The sequence below is a fragment of the Anolis sagrei genome, chromosome 1, assembly GCF_037176765.1.
Source record: "Anolis sagrei isolate rAnoSag1 chromosome 1, rAnoSag1.mat, whole genome shotgun sequence".
Classification (NCBI taxonomy): Eukaryota; Metazoa; Chordata; class Lepidosauria; order Squamata; family Dactyloidae; genus Anolis; species Anolis sagrei.
The window spans coordinates 163826829-163839896 of NC_090021.1; the positions used below are offsets into that span (position 1 = coordinate 163826829).

The 13068-nt window shown below is 40.7% G+C and overlaps 1 protein-coding gene across 18 annotated transcripts in view; it reads left to right on the plus strand.

Moving 5' to 3' along the window:
- The window catches only part of PCBP3 (poly(rC) binding protein 3), a 153890-nt gene extending 142040 nt beyond the window's left edge, over positions 1 to 11850 (plus strand). For all 18 annotated transcript variants that reach the window (XM_060783425.2, XM_060783431.2, XM_060783455.2 and 15 more), the window contains 2 exons: positions 3736 to 3905; positions 10881 to 11850. In XM_060783425.2, the coding sequence (XP_060639408.1) occupies positions 3736 to 3905; positions 10881 to 10917 (207 nt within the window). In that variant the 3' untranslated portion in view covers positions 10918 to 11850. The remainder of the gene's footprint in view (positions 1 to 3735; positions 3906 to 10880) is intronic.
- The last annotated feature ends 1218 nt before the right edge of the window (positions 11851 to 13068 follow it).

The following is a 13068-nucleotide window of genomic DNA, read 5'->3' on the forward strand; positions in this document are numbered from 1 at the left end:
AACATTGTAATGAATACCCCTAAGCTTTGGGTCTCCCCATAGTTTGAAGGTTCAGTAGATCCATCCCCACTTTTTTTGAAAGGTCATTAGTTTAGTGTGTACTTTACCTGGATTGTTTATTCTTTCATAATTTTTTGCTGTTGGTTTAATTTTGATTTTCCTCTTGTCTGCTTTTTGTCATGCTTGAGTCATTTTTCAGGTCAGAAGGTCAGCAAAGGGTCACAAACCTAATTCTTGATCAAGATCAAGACAATAACAAAGTATATACTCTTAAGGACTTGTGCAGTGGTCTTGCAGACATAGGGGACATCTGCACAGATCACTTAATGCAGTTTGAAGGCAACATGACAGCGCAGTGTTTAAATGGCACACATCACAAATGCATGCAATAATGCACATTAAGGGCTTTAAACCCAGGTAAACAAAGTCAAGGGATACACCATAATAGAGCCCTTAATACACATCAGTATGTCCAAGCATAAACCACATTGCATGGTGAAACCTAAGTGGTCAGTGTAGGTGTGCTGTTAGTCACCGGGCTTGTGAATCATAGAATCAAAGAGTTGGAAGAGACCTCATGGGCCATCCAGTCCAACCCCCTGCCAAGAAGCAGGAATATTGCATTCAAATCACCCCTGACAGATGGCCATCCAGCCTCTGCTTAAAAGCTTGCAAAGAAGGAGCCTCCACCACACTCCGGGGCAGAGAGTTCCACTGCTGAACGGCTCTCACAGTCAGGAAGTTCTTCCTAATGTTCAGATGATAAATCAACCAGATGATAAATCATTTTTCCCACTGCTTCCATTTCACAACTTTGCAATTTCAGCTGGATGTTCTAGTATTTATAAAAAGTGGGTTTCTTAAACAAATGAGGGGCCAATAAAGAGGGAGAACTCACTGCAGTTGTATTGTAAGTAAGGACCACAGCACTTGATCGGCTTCCTATAGGCTTAAAGCAGTCATCTCATGAGGCAGTTATCACAACCACCACTCACAAAGAGCTTTATACATGCTGATGACCTTGGCCTAACAACACAACTGAAACAGAATAAAGACTTTAACAGATCTGCTGTATCACAAAATTTAAGGAAAAGTGTAATCAATAGTTCACCAGGGATAGGTCAATCAAAAATTAACTAGGGAATAGTATCTTCCTTATACAATTTGTGCTATCTAAATATCCAAGTTCAAAACATTGTAATGAATAGTCCTAAGCTTTGGGTCTCCCCATAGTTTGAATCATAGAATCATAGAATCAAAGAGTTGGAAGAGACCTCATGGGCCATCCAGTCCAACCCCCTGCCAAGAAGCAGGAAAACTGCATTCAAATCACCCCTGACAGATGGCCATCCAGCCTCTGCTTAAAAGCTTCATAAGATCTACTGAAGGTTCAGTAGATCCATCCCCACTTTTTTTGAAAGGTCATTAGTTTAGTGTGTACTTTACCTGGATTGTTTATTCTTTCATAATTTTTTGCTGTTGGTTTAATTTTGATTTTCCTCTTGTCTGCTTTTTGTCATGCTTGAGTCATTTTTCAGGTCAGTAGGTCAGCAAAGGGTCACAAACCTAATTCTTGATCAAGATCAAGACAATAACAAAGTATATAAGGATTTTAAGGACTTGTACAGTGGTCCTTAAAAGTATATACTTTGTTATTGTTAGGCCAAGGTCATCAGCTTTATATATGCTGATGACCATGGCCTAACAACACAACTGAAACAGAATAAAGACTTTAACAGATCTGCTGTATCACAAAATTTAAGGAAAAGTGTAATCAATAGTTCACCAGGGATAGGTCAATCAAAAATTAACTAGGGAATAGTATCTTCCTTATACGATTTGTGCTATCTAAATATCCAAGTTCAAAACATTGTAACGAATACACCTAAACTTTGGGTCACCCCATAGTTTGAAGGTTCAGTAGATCCATTCCCCACTTTTTTTGAAAGGTCATTAGTTTAGTGTGTACTTTACCTGGATTGTTTATTCTTTCATAATTTTTTGCTGTTGGTTTAATTTTGATTTTCCTCTTCTCTGCTTTTTTGTCATGCTTGAGTCATTTTTCAGGTCAGAAGGTCAGCAAAGGGTCACAAACCTAATTCTTGATCAAGACTAATTCTTGATCATGGATTTTGTGAAAAATGTTACAAGATGTGTATTCTCAAAGGCTTTCATGGCTGGAATCACTGGGTTGTTGTAGTTTTTTTTTTTGGGCTATATGGCCATGTTCTAGAGGCATTTCTCCCGACGTTTTGCCTGCATCTATGGCAAGCATCCTCAGAGGTAGTGAGGTCTGTTGGAACTAGGAAAAAGGGTTTATATATCTGTGGAATGACAAAATCTGGCTACCAGTATTAAAAAACTCTAAAATTAGAACAGCACAACAACAGAGAGCAGGCATGTAGCCGGGGGGGGGGGGGGGGGTGCTCGGGGGGCTTCAGCCCCCCCCCCCGAAATTCTCATGGTGGTTCGTGAAAAGGCCTTACTGGTGCATTATTTAAACTGTTATGTTTATTCATATCATGATCTGATCACCATACTCAATATATCCCATATGCATGGGGGTATTCGGGTAATGATACAAAAGGTTTGCTAGGCTAGACCCTCTTTCACTCAGACTCACCCCCCCCCCGAAACTCAGCCCCCCCCCCCCAAACCTCCCCCTGAAAATTTTTTAGCCCCCCCCCCCCGAAACGAAATCCTGGCTACGGGCCTGACAGAGAGGAAACAAACAAGGACATCTAATCACCTCTCAACAAAAGATTGCTCCAGGCACTGCCAGGCAATCAAATGCTAATCAAGGTGGTCAGTTGAAACATTCACACCTAGTTCCAGCAGACAAGAGTCCTTTGTCCCACCCTGGTCATTCCACAGATATATAAACCCTTTTTCCTAGTTCCAACAGACCTCACTACCTCTGAGGATGCTTGCCATAGATGCAGGCAAAACGTCGGGAGAAATGCCTCTAGACCATGGCCATATAGCCCGAAAAAACCTACAACAACCCAAAGTTAATGTGTGATTGCACATAAAGAATCATGCTAAATTCATCTCCATTCTAAGCACCTAGAAAGGAGAGTTTTTAAGGAGAGTAGATGACACAGACCTCAATCTTCTATAGTGCTCAATGTGAAGTAGAAGTCCTTTCTCCATTCTGAAAACATGGGAAGTATAGTTCTGAAAACGTATAGAAGGAAAGAAATGAATGGATGTCTTAGGCTAGGAACAATGGCAAAGCACTGGAAGAAAGCAATGGTTACATTCCAGTTCTCTAGCACAGAGTCCTCTCAAATGGGCATTGTTGAGAGAATGGGGGCAGTAGAAAATTAGAGACATGGCCGGCTGAAGCTGAGATAGAGAATTTCCTCCTGTGCTGTATAGCCCTTGCATGTTTCAGCCCAAAATGTAGGAACTCTATCAGGATTGTACTTTAGCTGGCACTAAAAATTGGATTTAGGCCATAGTTTTATAAAGCTGCATAAATTACGGAGTTTTCACAAGGTGAAACCTGGGCAAGATCAATCAGGCAACAGTTCAGAAAATAAAACTAATAATAATAATAATAATAATAATAATAAATAAAAATAAAACTCCCAACTATTATAAAATGCCACAGGTTATAAACTGAAATCAACTGGAAATAGTTGCATCAGATATATGACTAGCTCTATTATATTTACAATTTGTAATATCAAATGACTCTGTTTAAGAATTTCCCCCATGCCTTTTTTCTAGCTAATAGGCTGCATAATCGGACGCCAAGGGACCAAAATAAATGAAATTAGACAGATGTCTGGAGCACAGATCAAAATTGCCAATGCCACAGAAGGTTCATCAGAACGCCAAATTACCATCACCGGAACCCCAGCTAATATCAGCCTTGCTCAGTACCTCATCAATGCCAGGTGAGATGTTCTAATGGGGAGCTCATTCCTTCCTTCCTCTGTGATTTTCATGAACAAAAAAGGAACTAAGCTAAACAGGGCATAAAGTGAAGCAGATTGTGGTAAGTATTGTGTTTTCATTAATGGAAACATGAAATATACAAAACACTGTTCAGTCTGTGGTCATAAATATTTACAGAAAGAGAAATATGTGCAAGCAAGAATGGCAGCCATGTACACCCAGGTATGACAGATCATTGGAACTCTTGTACTTTTTTTGAAAAGAGTATATACTCTTAAGAACTGGTGCAGTGGTCTTGCAGACATAGGGGACATCTGCACAGATCACTTAATGCAGTTTGAAGGCAACATGACAGCGCAGTGTTTAGATGGCGCACATCACAAATGCATGCAACAATGCACATTAAGGGCTTTAAAACCAGGTAAACAAAGTCAAGGGATATTTATTTATTTACTTTATTTCTATACCGCTTTTCTCAGCCAGTAGGCGACTCAAAGCGGTTTACACAGTACAAATCACAAGACAGTGTCAAAGGCAATTAAAACACATTATACATAACAGTCAATAACAATAAACAATCATTATCATAATGCCTCAGCACCAAATCAGAACCATTCTCATAATCCTTGTTCCATGTTCCTATGTTCGATTGCACCGTATTCCTATAATCAATTGCACTGATTTAGCCAAACGCTTGTTCGAAGAGCCAGGTCTTCACCTTCCTCCGGAACGTCAACAGTGACGGGGCCTGTCTGATGTCTACAGGTAGGGCATTCCACGGCCGAGGGGCCACCACCGAGAAGGCCCTGTCTCTCGTCCCCGCCAGGCACGCCTGTGATGCAGGCGGGATCGAGAGCAGGGCCTCCCCAGACGATCTTAATGTCCTAGTCTGTTCATAGGTGGAGATGCGTTCGGAGAGGTAAGTAGGGCCAGAACCATTTAGGGCTTTATAGGCTAAAGCCAGCACTTTGAATTGTGCCCGGTAGCAGATTGGCAGCCAGTGGAGCTGGCGCAACAGAGGAGTGGTATGCTCCCTGAGTGCCGCTCCTGTTAGCAGCTTGGCTGCCGAACGCTGGACCATTTGAAGCTTCCGAGAAGTCTTCAAAGGCAACCCCACGTAGAGATACACCATAATAGAGCCCTTAATACACATCAGTATGCTCAAGCATAAACCACATTGCATGGTGAAACCTAAGTGGTCAGTGTAGGTGTGCTGTTAGTCACTGGGCTTGTGAATCAACCAGATGATAAATAATTTTTCCCACTGCTTCCATTTCACAACTTTGCAATTTCAGCTGGATGTTCTAGTATTTATAAAAAGTGGGTTTCTTAAACAAATGAGGGGCCAATAAAGAGGGAGAACTCACTGCAGTTGTTTTATAAGTAGAGGACCACAGCATTTGATCAGCTTCCTATAGGCTTAAAGCAGTCATCTCATGAGGCAGTTATCACAACCACCACTCACAAAGAGCTTTATATATGCTGATGACCCTGGCCTAACAACACAAGCAAAAGACTTTGAAACAATTGAAATCCAGCTTACTAATGCCTTGAAGGAGAAATTGTGGAGGCCATGACAGACTTTGTATTTCTAGGTGCAAAGATTACTGCAGATGCAGACTGTGGCCAGGAAATCAGAAGACACTTACTTCTTGGGAGGAGAGCACTGTCCAGTCTCGATAAAATAGTAAAGAATAGAGACATCACACTGGCAACAAGGATCCGCCTAGTCAAAGCCATGGTATTCCCTGTAGTCACCTACGGATGTGAGAGCTGGACCTTAGGGAAGGCTGAGCGAAGGAAGATCGATGCTTTTGAGCTGTGGTGCTGGAGGAAAGTTCTGAGAGTGCCTTGGACTGCGAGAAGATCCAACCAGTCCATCCTCCAGGAAATAAAGCCCGACTGCTCACTGGAGGGAAGGATACTAGAGACAAAGTTGAAGTACTTTGGCCACATCATGAGGAGACAGCAAAGCCTAGAGAAGACAATTATGCTGGGGAAAGTGGAAGGTAAAAGGAAGAGGGGGCGACCAAGGGCAAGATGGATGGATGGCATCCTTGAAGTGACTGGACTGACCTTGAAGGAGCTGGGGGTGGTGACGGCCGACAGGGAGCTCTGGCGTGGGCTGGTCCATGAGGTCACGAAGAGTCGGAGACGACTGAACAAATGAACAATGCCTTGAAAGATCTCTCCAGCTATTACAAAGATAACCACCTGAAGCCTAATAATAATAATAATAATAATAATCATCATCATCATCATCATCATCAATATACCCCGCCACTATCTCTCCAACGGGGACTTGGGACGGCTTACATAAGGCCAAGCCCAATCAACAAATTACAGCAGTAGGTTGCTATTCTTAAGTGGGTGGTTCAGTAGTATTTAATGAAGTGTTTTAAAGGGTTATTTTTTCAGATGCATTCTAAACTGGTTGGCAAGTGACTTTTTTTGTAAATTATCCACATACAGATGTGCAAAATGGCCAGTTCTGTCATGTGATGATATTCCCCCATTCTCTGCTTTAAAATGAAAAGTTTACACAATTTGTGAGGGGAGCCAAAATGCCCTTTTGAGAAAAGGCTCCGCCATTACCCATTGCTCACCTTTTGCTCAAGGAGAGAGGAGGATGGCTAGCCTGGTAGCTGAAGGAAGGAGGGGCGGGACGGGACATTGGATTCATCTCCTAGAGAGAAATCTTCTCATTTCTTTCCCTTCTTTCCCCCTTCTTTTCTTCTTCCTCCTTTCCTCCCTTCTTTTCCATTTTCTTCTCCCCCTTTCTCCTATACTCTCTTCTTTCTCCTTTCCTTTCTTTTACTCTTCGCTCCTCTCTTTCTTCTTTCCTTCCTTGCCCTCTTTCTCCTTTCCTTCTTCCTTCCGTCCTTTCTTCCCCCTCTCTTCTCTTCTTTCTCATTCCCAAACTATCTATCCTTTTCCACTTCCCTATCTTCTTTCACCTTTCCTTTCTTTGCTCCTTTCTCTTCCCGTCTTTCTCCTTTCTTTTCTCCCCTTCCTTTCCATCCCCCCTTTTCCCCTTCTTTCTCATTCCCCTCCTTTTTTCCACCTTCCCATCTTTCTCCTTCCCTTCCTTCCTCTTCCATCTCTTCTTTCTCCTTTTCTTCCCTCCTTCTACCCTTCTATCTCATACTTTCCATCTTATTTCTCATTTCCCTTTCTTTCCACCTTTCTTCCCTTTCTTCCCTTCCCTTTTTTCTCTCTTCATTCCCTTCTTTCTCCCTTCCCTTCTTTCTTTGTCTCTTTCCCTCTTCTTTCCTCTTTATGTCCCATATTTCCCCTTCCATACCATTCTTTCCTGTTCCATACCTTCCTTTCCTTTTCGATTTCTTATTTCCCTCTTCCAACTCTTCTGTCATCCTTGTTTCCCTACTTTCACTGGCCTTCCTTCCTTCCTTTCTTCAATATCTTCTCTTCTTCATTTGACCCCTTCTTTCCCTCTTCCATATCTTCTTTCATCCTTGTATTCCTTCTCACATCCTTCTACCTAGCTGGATCCCACAACAGTGCCATTCCAGGCATTCTCTTGTGCTTTCTTTTAAAAAATATACACCTTGCTTCACTTGAGCCTTTCCATTGTCATTGTGTTGCATCTGTGAACTTTGGTTTCTATACAGAAAAAGAGCTGAGGTTTGAAAGGAGCATCAGGAGCTGAATTCAGAACAGGTATGGAGCCAATGTAGTCTAAGGAGGGGAAAAAAGAGGGGTGTCAAACGGAGGCTTCTCAGGGGGCGCAGGAGGTCCCATCTCACTGAGTGAAAATAGAGTTCCTCAGACCAGCTTCCACTAGACTGGAAATGATTGGGGGGTGGGGTGGGTTCCTTTCCTAGACAGACTCTTTTCCCCCAAGAAGGGCACTCTGGGGAGTACATTGAAGCCGCACCGAGTCCTTCGGGAGATGCTAGCGGGGTACAAAAGTTAATAATTGAACTTTAATTAAACTCTTGAAAATCTTTCAAAGCTTTAGGGCCTATCTCTTCCTTCTTCACATCCACTTTAACGGCCAGGAGCTGCACTGGGTGAAAGAACTGTTCTGCTGGTGATTCTGGTTCTGATTCTTATGGATTCTAGTCCTTTCTTACAAATGATTGTCTGACTAACAAACAGGATCACAACCGATTTCTGCTGCTAGGCATATCTCTTAGCTGTTAATTTGGTTAGGGAACCAGGTAAGTATATGACTGCATCTACACTGTTGAATTATAACAGTTTGACACCACTTCAACTGCCATGAATCGATGCTATGGACTGATGGATTTTAAATATTTGTAATCGTACATAACTTTCCAAAATAACAGCTATCTTTTACTGTCAGCAATTTTCTTCAGGTTTTTTTTTTTCCACAATGAAAATGGGAAAGGGACAGTGGGCGGGGACAAATCTCAACTGTGTGATGGCAAATCAATTGAGGACTCCTGAGTATAATAGATAGATTGAAAAGTGTGTGATGAAGGTAGGAAAATCATCCATTTAATTTCAAAATGTAGTATGCATAAGCTGAATGGTAAACTGGGTTGTTGTAGGGTTTTTTGGACTATATGGCCATGTTCTAGAGGCATTTTCTCTTAGAACATGGTCATATAGCCTGAAAAAACTTACAACAACCCAGTGATTCCGGCCATGAAAGCCTTCGACAATACATTGAATGATAAACCATTCTCCCAAACACTTCACCTGTTCAGTGGGATGAAGCAGATAGGCCTGTGAGTCCTGGGAAATGGTCCCTACCATCCTCAAAGCCTTCCTTTGTAGCGGAACAAGATGGAGGGCAGACATGATACAGCTGTCAGAAGTTTTTTTAAAAAATTACTCTGTTGTGCACTGGACCTCATATGCACACATGCAAATATCTTAATGTAAACACAAGCAGATTTGCATGTACACATATGAGGTCCAGTGCATAACGGAGTGAATTGTTTTTTTTAAAAAAAAGCTGTTGTCAGATCTCTCTCTTTACCCAATTGTTAATTCCAGCTCTCTAATATTATAAAATTCAAGAGAGAATTTTAATTGCTTTCCATTTGTGTTTCCCTTGAGCTACCTGTGTGTCTGTGGCTCCATGTTTTGGCAGCCCAATCAGTTAATCAGCTGTTTAGGCCTTCAAAAAAGTGCACGTGTGCTGGAGAAGTCCACACAGGGGGAAGGGAAAGGAATATACAGTCATACGAAGGTACACATTTTTCAGGCAGAGTCGGGTTTTAAGTGCACCTTTTTAACACATGCTTTTCAGCTGTTAATCCGATTCCGCCTGCACTTTGGTTAAACATTTATTTATTTATTTATTTATTTAATTTGTATACTGCTCTTCTTAGCCCTTAGGCGACTCAGAGCGATTTACAACAATTTAGGTATACACAATACAAAATCATTAAGCATTTAAAAGCAATAGCATCACAAATCATTAAACATCAATATCAATACATCACTACATCAATATAACAAATCCATCAGGTCTCATCAATGAAATCAGAATCCAAACTTGTTATCCGATATTCCGTGTTCCGATAGTCAGTCAATCAATTACACTTCTTAGTCGAATGCCTGTTCAAACAGCCAGGTCTTTACTTTCCTCCGGAATGCCAGCAAGGAGGGGGTCGATCTAATATCTGCAGGAAGGATGTTCCACAGCCGAGGAGCCACCACTGAGAAGGCCCTGTCTCTCGTCCTCGCCAGGCGTGCTTGTCAAGCCGGCGGGATCGAGAGCAGGGCCTCCCCAGACGATCTTAATGTCCTAACTGGTTCATAGGAGGAGACGCGTTTGGACAGGTAGGTCGGGCCAGAACTGTTTAGGGCTTTAAACGCTAAAGCCAGCACTTTGAATTGTGCCCGGTAGCAAATTGGCAGCCAGTGGAGCTGGCGCAGGAGTGGAGTAGTGTGATCACTGAGTGCCGCTCCTGTTAGCATCCTGGCATTGTTTTTATTTAGCTAGTCCCTTTTAACTTGGTTACGTCTGGGTTTTTAGCCATGTGTAGAAGGGCCCTAGGATCCATCTTTGGTCTTGTTAACTTGAGAGAACCCTGCTTTACCTTGGGAAATACACACAGTGATCCAAAGAATCACAAGTTTATGCTGACTTTGGAAAACTCTGGTGCATATCTTTAGTTCTAAGGAGGAGGAGCAGTAGCCAGTCAACAAAGGAGCCCCAAGTGTCACTGCATTCATTTAATATTTGCATTTATTCGAGTATAATGCATCACTGGGAACCGCCTCTGCCATATCCAGCCTCTGGAATCCCAGGTTCCTCTGGCCCTTTTCATATTGGTTGGTCAGTGTTCGCAATTTGAATGTATTTTAGCCCAAAAAGATGAGCATTAGACACAGGTAAATCTGGTTGTAATACTTACATGATTGGAACACTTTCCTCCTGGTTCACAAGTTACATATGTTCCATCCATTCATCATCAGATTGCACTCTGTTCTATTGTGGCATTTATTGAGTCAATAAATTATTGTTATCAATTTTACAAGTTTATTATAAAAAGTTAAAAAAAGCTCCGCAAATTGACTGTGTAGTGTATTAGGCCTAATTTCACCTGAAATACATAGTTTACACAAAGGCTTACATGAAAATTTACACACACACACACACACACGTATGTTTTGTATTAACATATTGAAGATCTGTCTAACACACTTAACACTACACATGAAATAATCCCAGTAAGTTTCTGCTTTTATTGTTGCTTCATTTTGTACTAAAATTTCCGCAATAGCAATACAAATGTCTCAAATATCTATGTGAACAGATTATATTTTCACAATATGCAGAGTTTCCAGGCAAAAAGTGAATTCATCTAGAAATGTTGTTTTTGTGAATATGGGAGGGGATGAATTCATCAATCTTTTTTTGGGGGGGGGGGGACAAAGATGATGAATCCTTGATTTCTTTCTTTTAAACATTTTGCACTTGTTCCTCCCACCAAATCCCACTTTTCTGTTTTTATCTTTATCTATTCTAGGCTGACATCTGAGGTTACTGGAATGGGTGCACTCTAAGTTCTACCCACCATCCCTTTCTCTGCATCATCTGATCCTATCAAGCCAATGACTCTTCTTTCATCTTCTATAATATGTATATTTATTGCACAACCCTTATCTACCTTGGCTATTTCTTTGATAACAAATACACGTATATGTGTGTGTGTGTGTGTGTGCATGTGTATGTCTATTACACACATACACATATGTACACGTGCATGTACGAATAAGTTTCTTTATGAGTTGCATTTTGTGCTCCTGGTTTTGTTAAATTTATGCTCCAGACCAGTCTGTGTTTCAGATGTACAGTGCTAATTATTTTATATAGGTTTCGCTGGGGTTTCCCTTGGTAACACTTCAGATGGAGGTTGTTCTCATTAGTCTCTCTGTTTAGCTCTATTTAGCTAAGGTATCTTAGCATTTTCATTTTTTTAAATAATGCAGCACTTGCAGTAGTTCTGAGATCAGACCTCATCTAGAGCGTAGTTGCTTTGAAATAGTTATTTCACTGAATTATTCCATTATTCCTTCCATTTTTGAACCTTGCTTGTCCTTGGAGATGTTTGAATCTATGTCCTTAGAATGTGGCATGGCTTCTCCCATTTCATGGAGGAAGCAAAACATGCAGGAGCCAGTGAGCAACAACAGGAGGTCCTCATTGGTTGCCATGTAATCAGTCTATGCTGCTTCCAATGTGGCACAGCCAAAGTAAGCCATTTTTATTATCAGGCAGAGAGCAAGGTGAGAAAATCTTTCATTAAATATAGAATTATTTCATAAATGGAGATAATGAAATTAAATTCAAAATGTGGCAGGAACCTATGGAAGTATTCTGAAAACAGCTGCCCACAGACTTTTGGATTTAGCTCAGGAAGCTCCAGTCTCTGTGAGCCTGCTGTGTTTGCTATTGTTTGTATTCAATAAAAGTCTGTGCAGCTCTACTAGTAACAAGCTCTGGCTATGGCCTTGGTGTCCTCCTTCTTGATTTTCCTTGACAAATTCTCTGTACTATCTGCCTTGTATGTCTCTTTCAACCTCATACTTTTGTTTGACAAGACTGGATTCAATAGCCTAAATCCAACTTCCGCTTTCATCCACTTATTCAGGGGTGGGATGAGAGGGAACTTCCCTTCTGCTCATACTCCAAAACTTACTCTTACGAGTAGGAAAATCTTTATATAATCATTTCTGGGACTGAGGCAAAGTCAGTAGGCTTCGGTAACCACGGAAAAATTTGGTTCTAAACTCGTTTTGTTTTTACAAACGCCCTTTACAAACGCCTTTGCGTTTCGTTTTTTTTAATAATTCTGAAACTTTCCTTTTAAAAATTTCGAAATATACGGAATTTCGTATAATTACGAATCGAATCGTTAATGGCGGACGCGATTGCGCAATATGCTAAAAAAATACCTCCAAATGGGACGGGGGAACTTCTGAAGCTTCCCTCTCCCTCTGTTGTTGACTGTTGGTGTGATAAAACAAACAATAACTATAAAACTTGCAACAGACATGCGAAAATAATTACGAAATAATTACAAAATAATTACAAAATAATTACGAAATAATTATGAAATAATTACGAAATAATTACAAAATAATTATGAAATAATTATGAAATAAATTGAAAAAAATTGTTTTGAATCTAATTTACTCCTCACACTGCATGGCTCAATATTCCTGCATGGCTCAATATTGGATCATAAACTAATTTAAATACGAATTAATAACGAATTATGAAATTAACGAACGAAACCGCCCAAGCCTAAAAGTCAGCCAAGTAGTGGATGAAAAGTTAAGTCATACTTGCACTGCCAAACCAACACAACTTGGACTTTAGACCAATAGGTTTATCCATACACAAAGTAATCTTTGTTTCATTTCTTAGTTTTCCCACTATATTTTCATTCACCACAAAAAAGAAGAAACTTCTGAGACAGGATATAACATAGGCACCTAGCACAATTTAGTATTTGGATAAATTTGCCCTATTATCACTGTTCGTGGCAGCTGTGAAGAAAGGTAAACATAAACCCAATTTGTAGCCATGGGATTGTTTACTTATGGCAGGTTATTCTGGGTTGAATAAATAAAAAAATAGTCTTTGCCTTGCTTCAGAAAAAGTCAGAAAATGCTTTACGGCACTGTAGAAAACTGGGGCAATCTGATCTT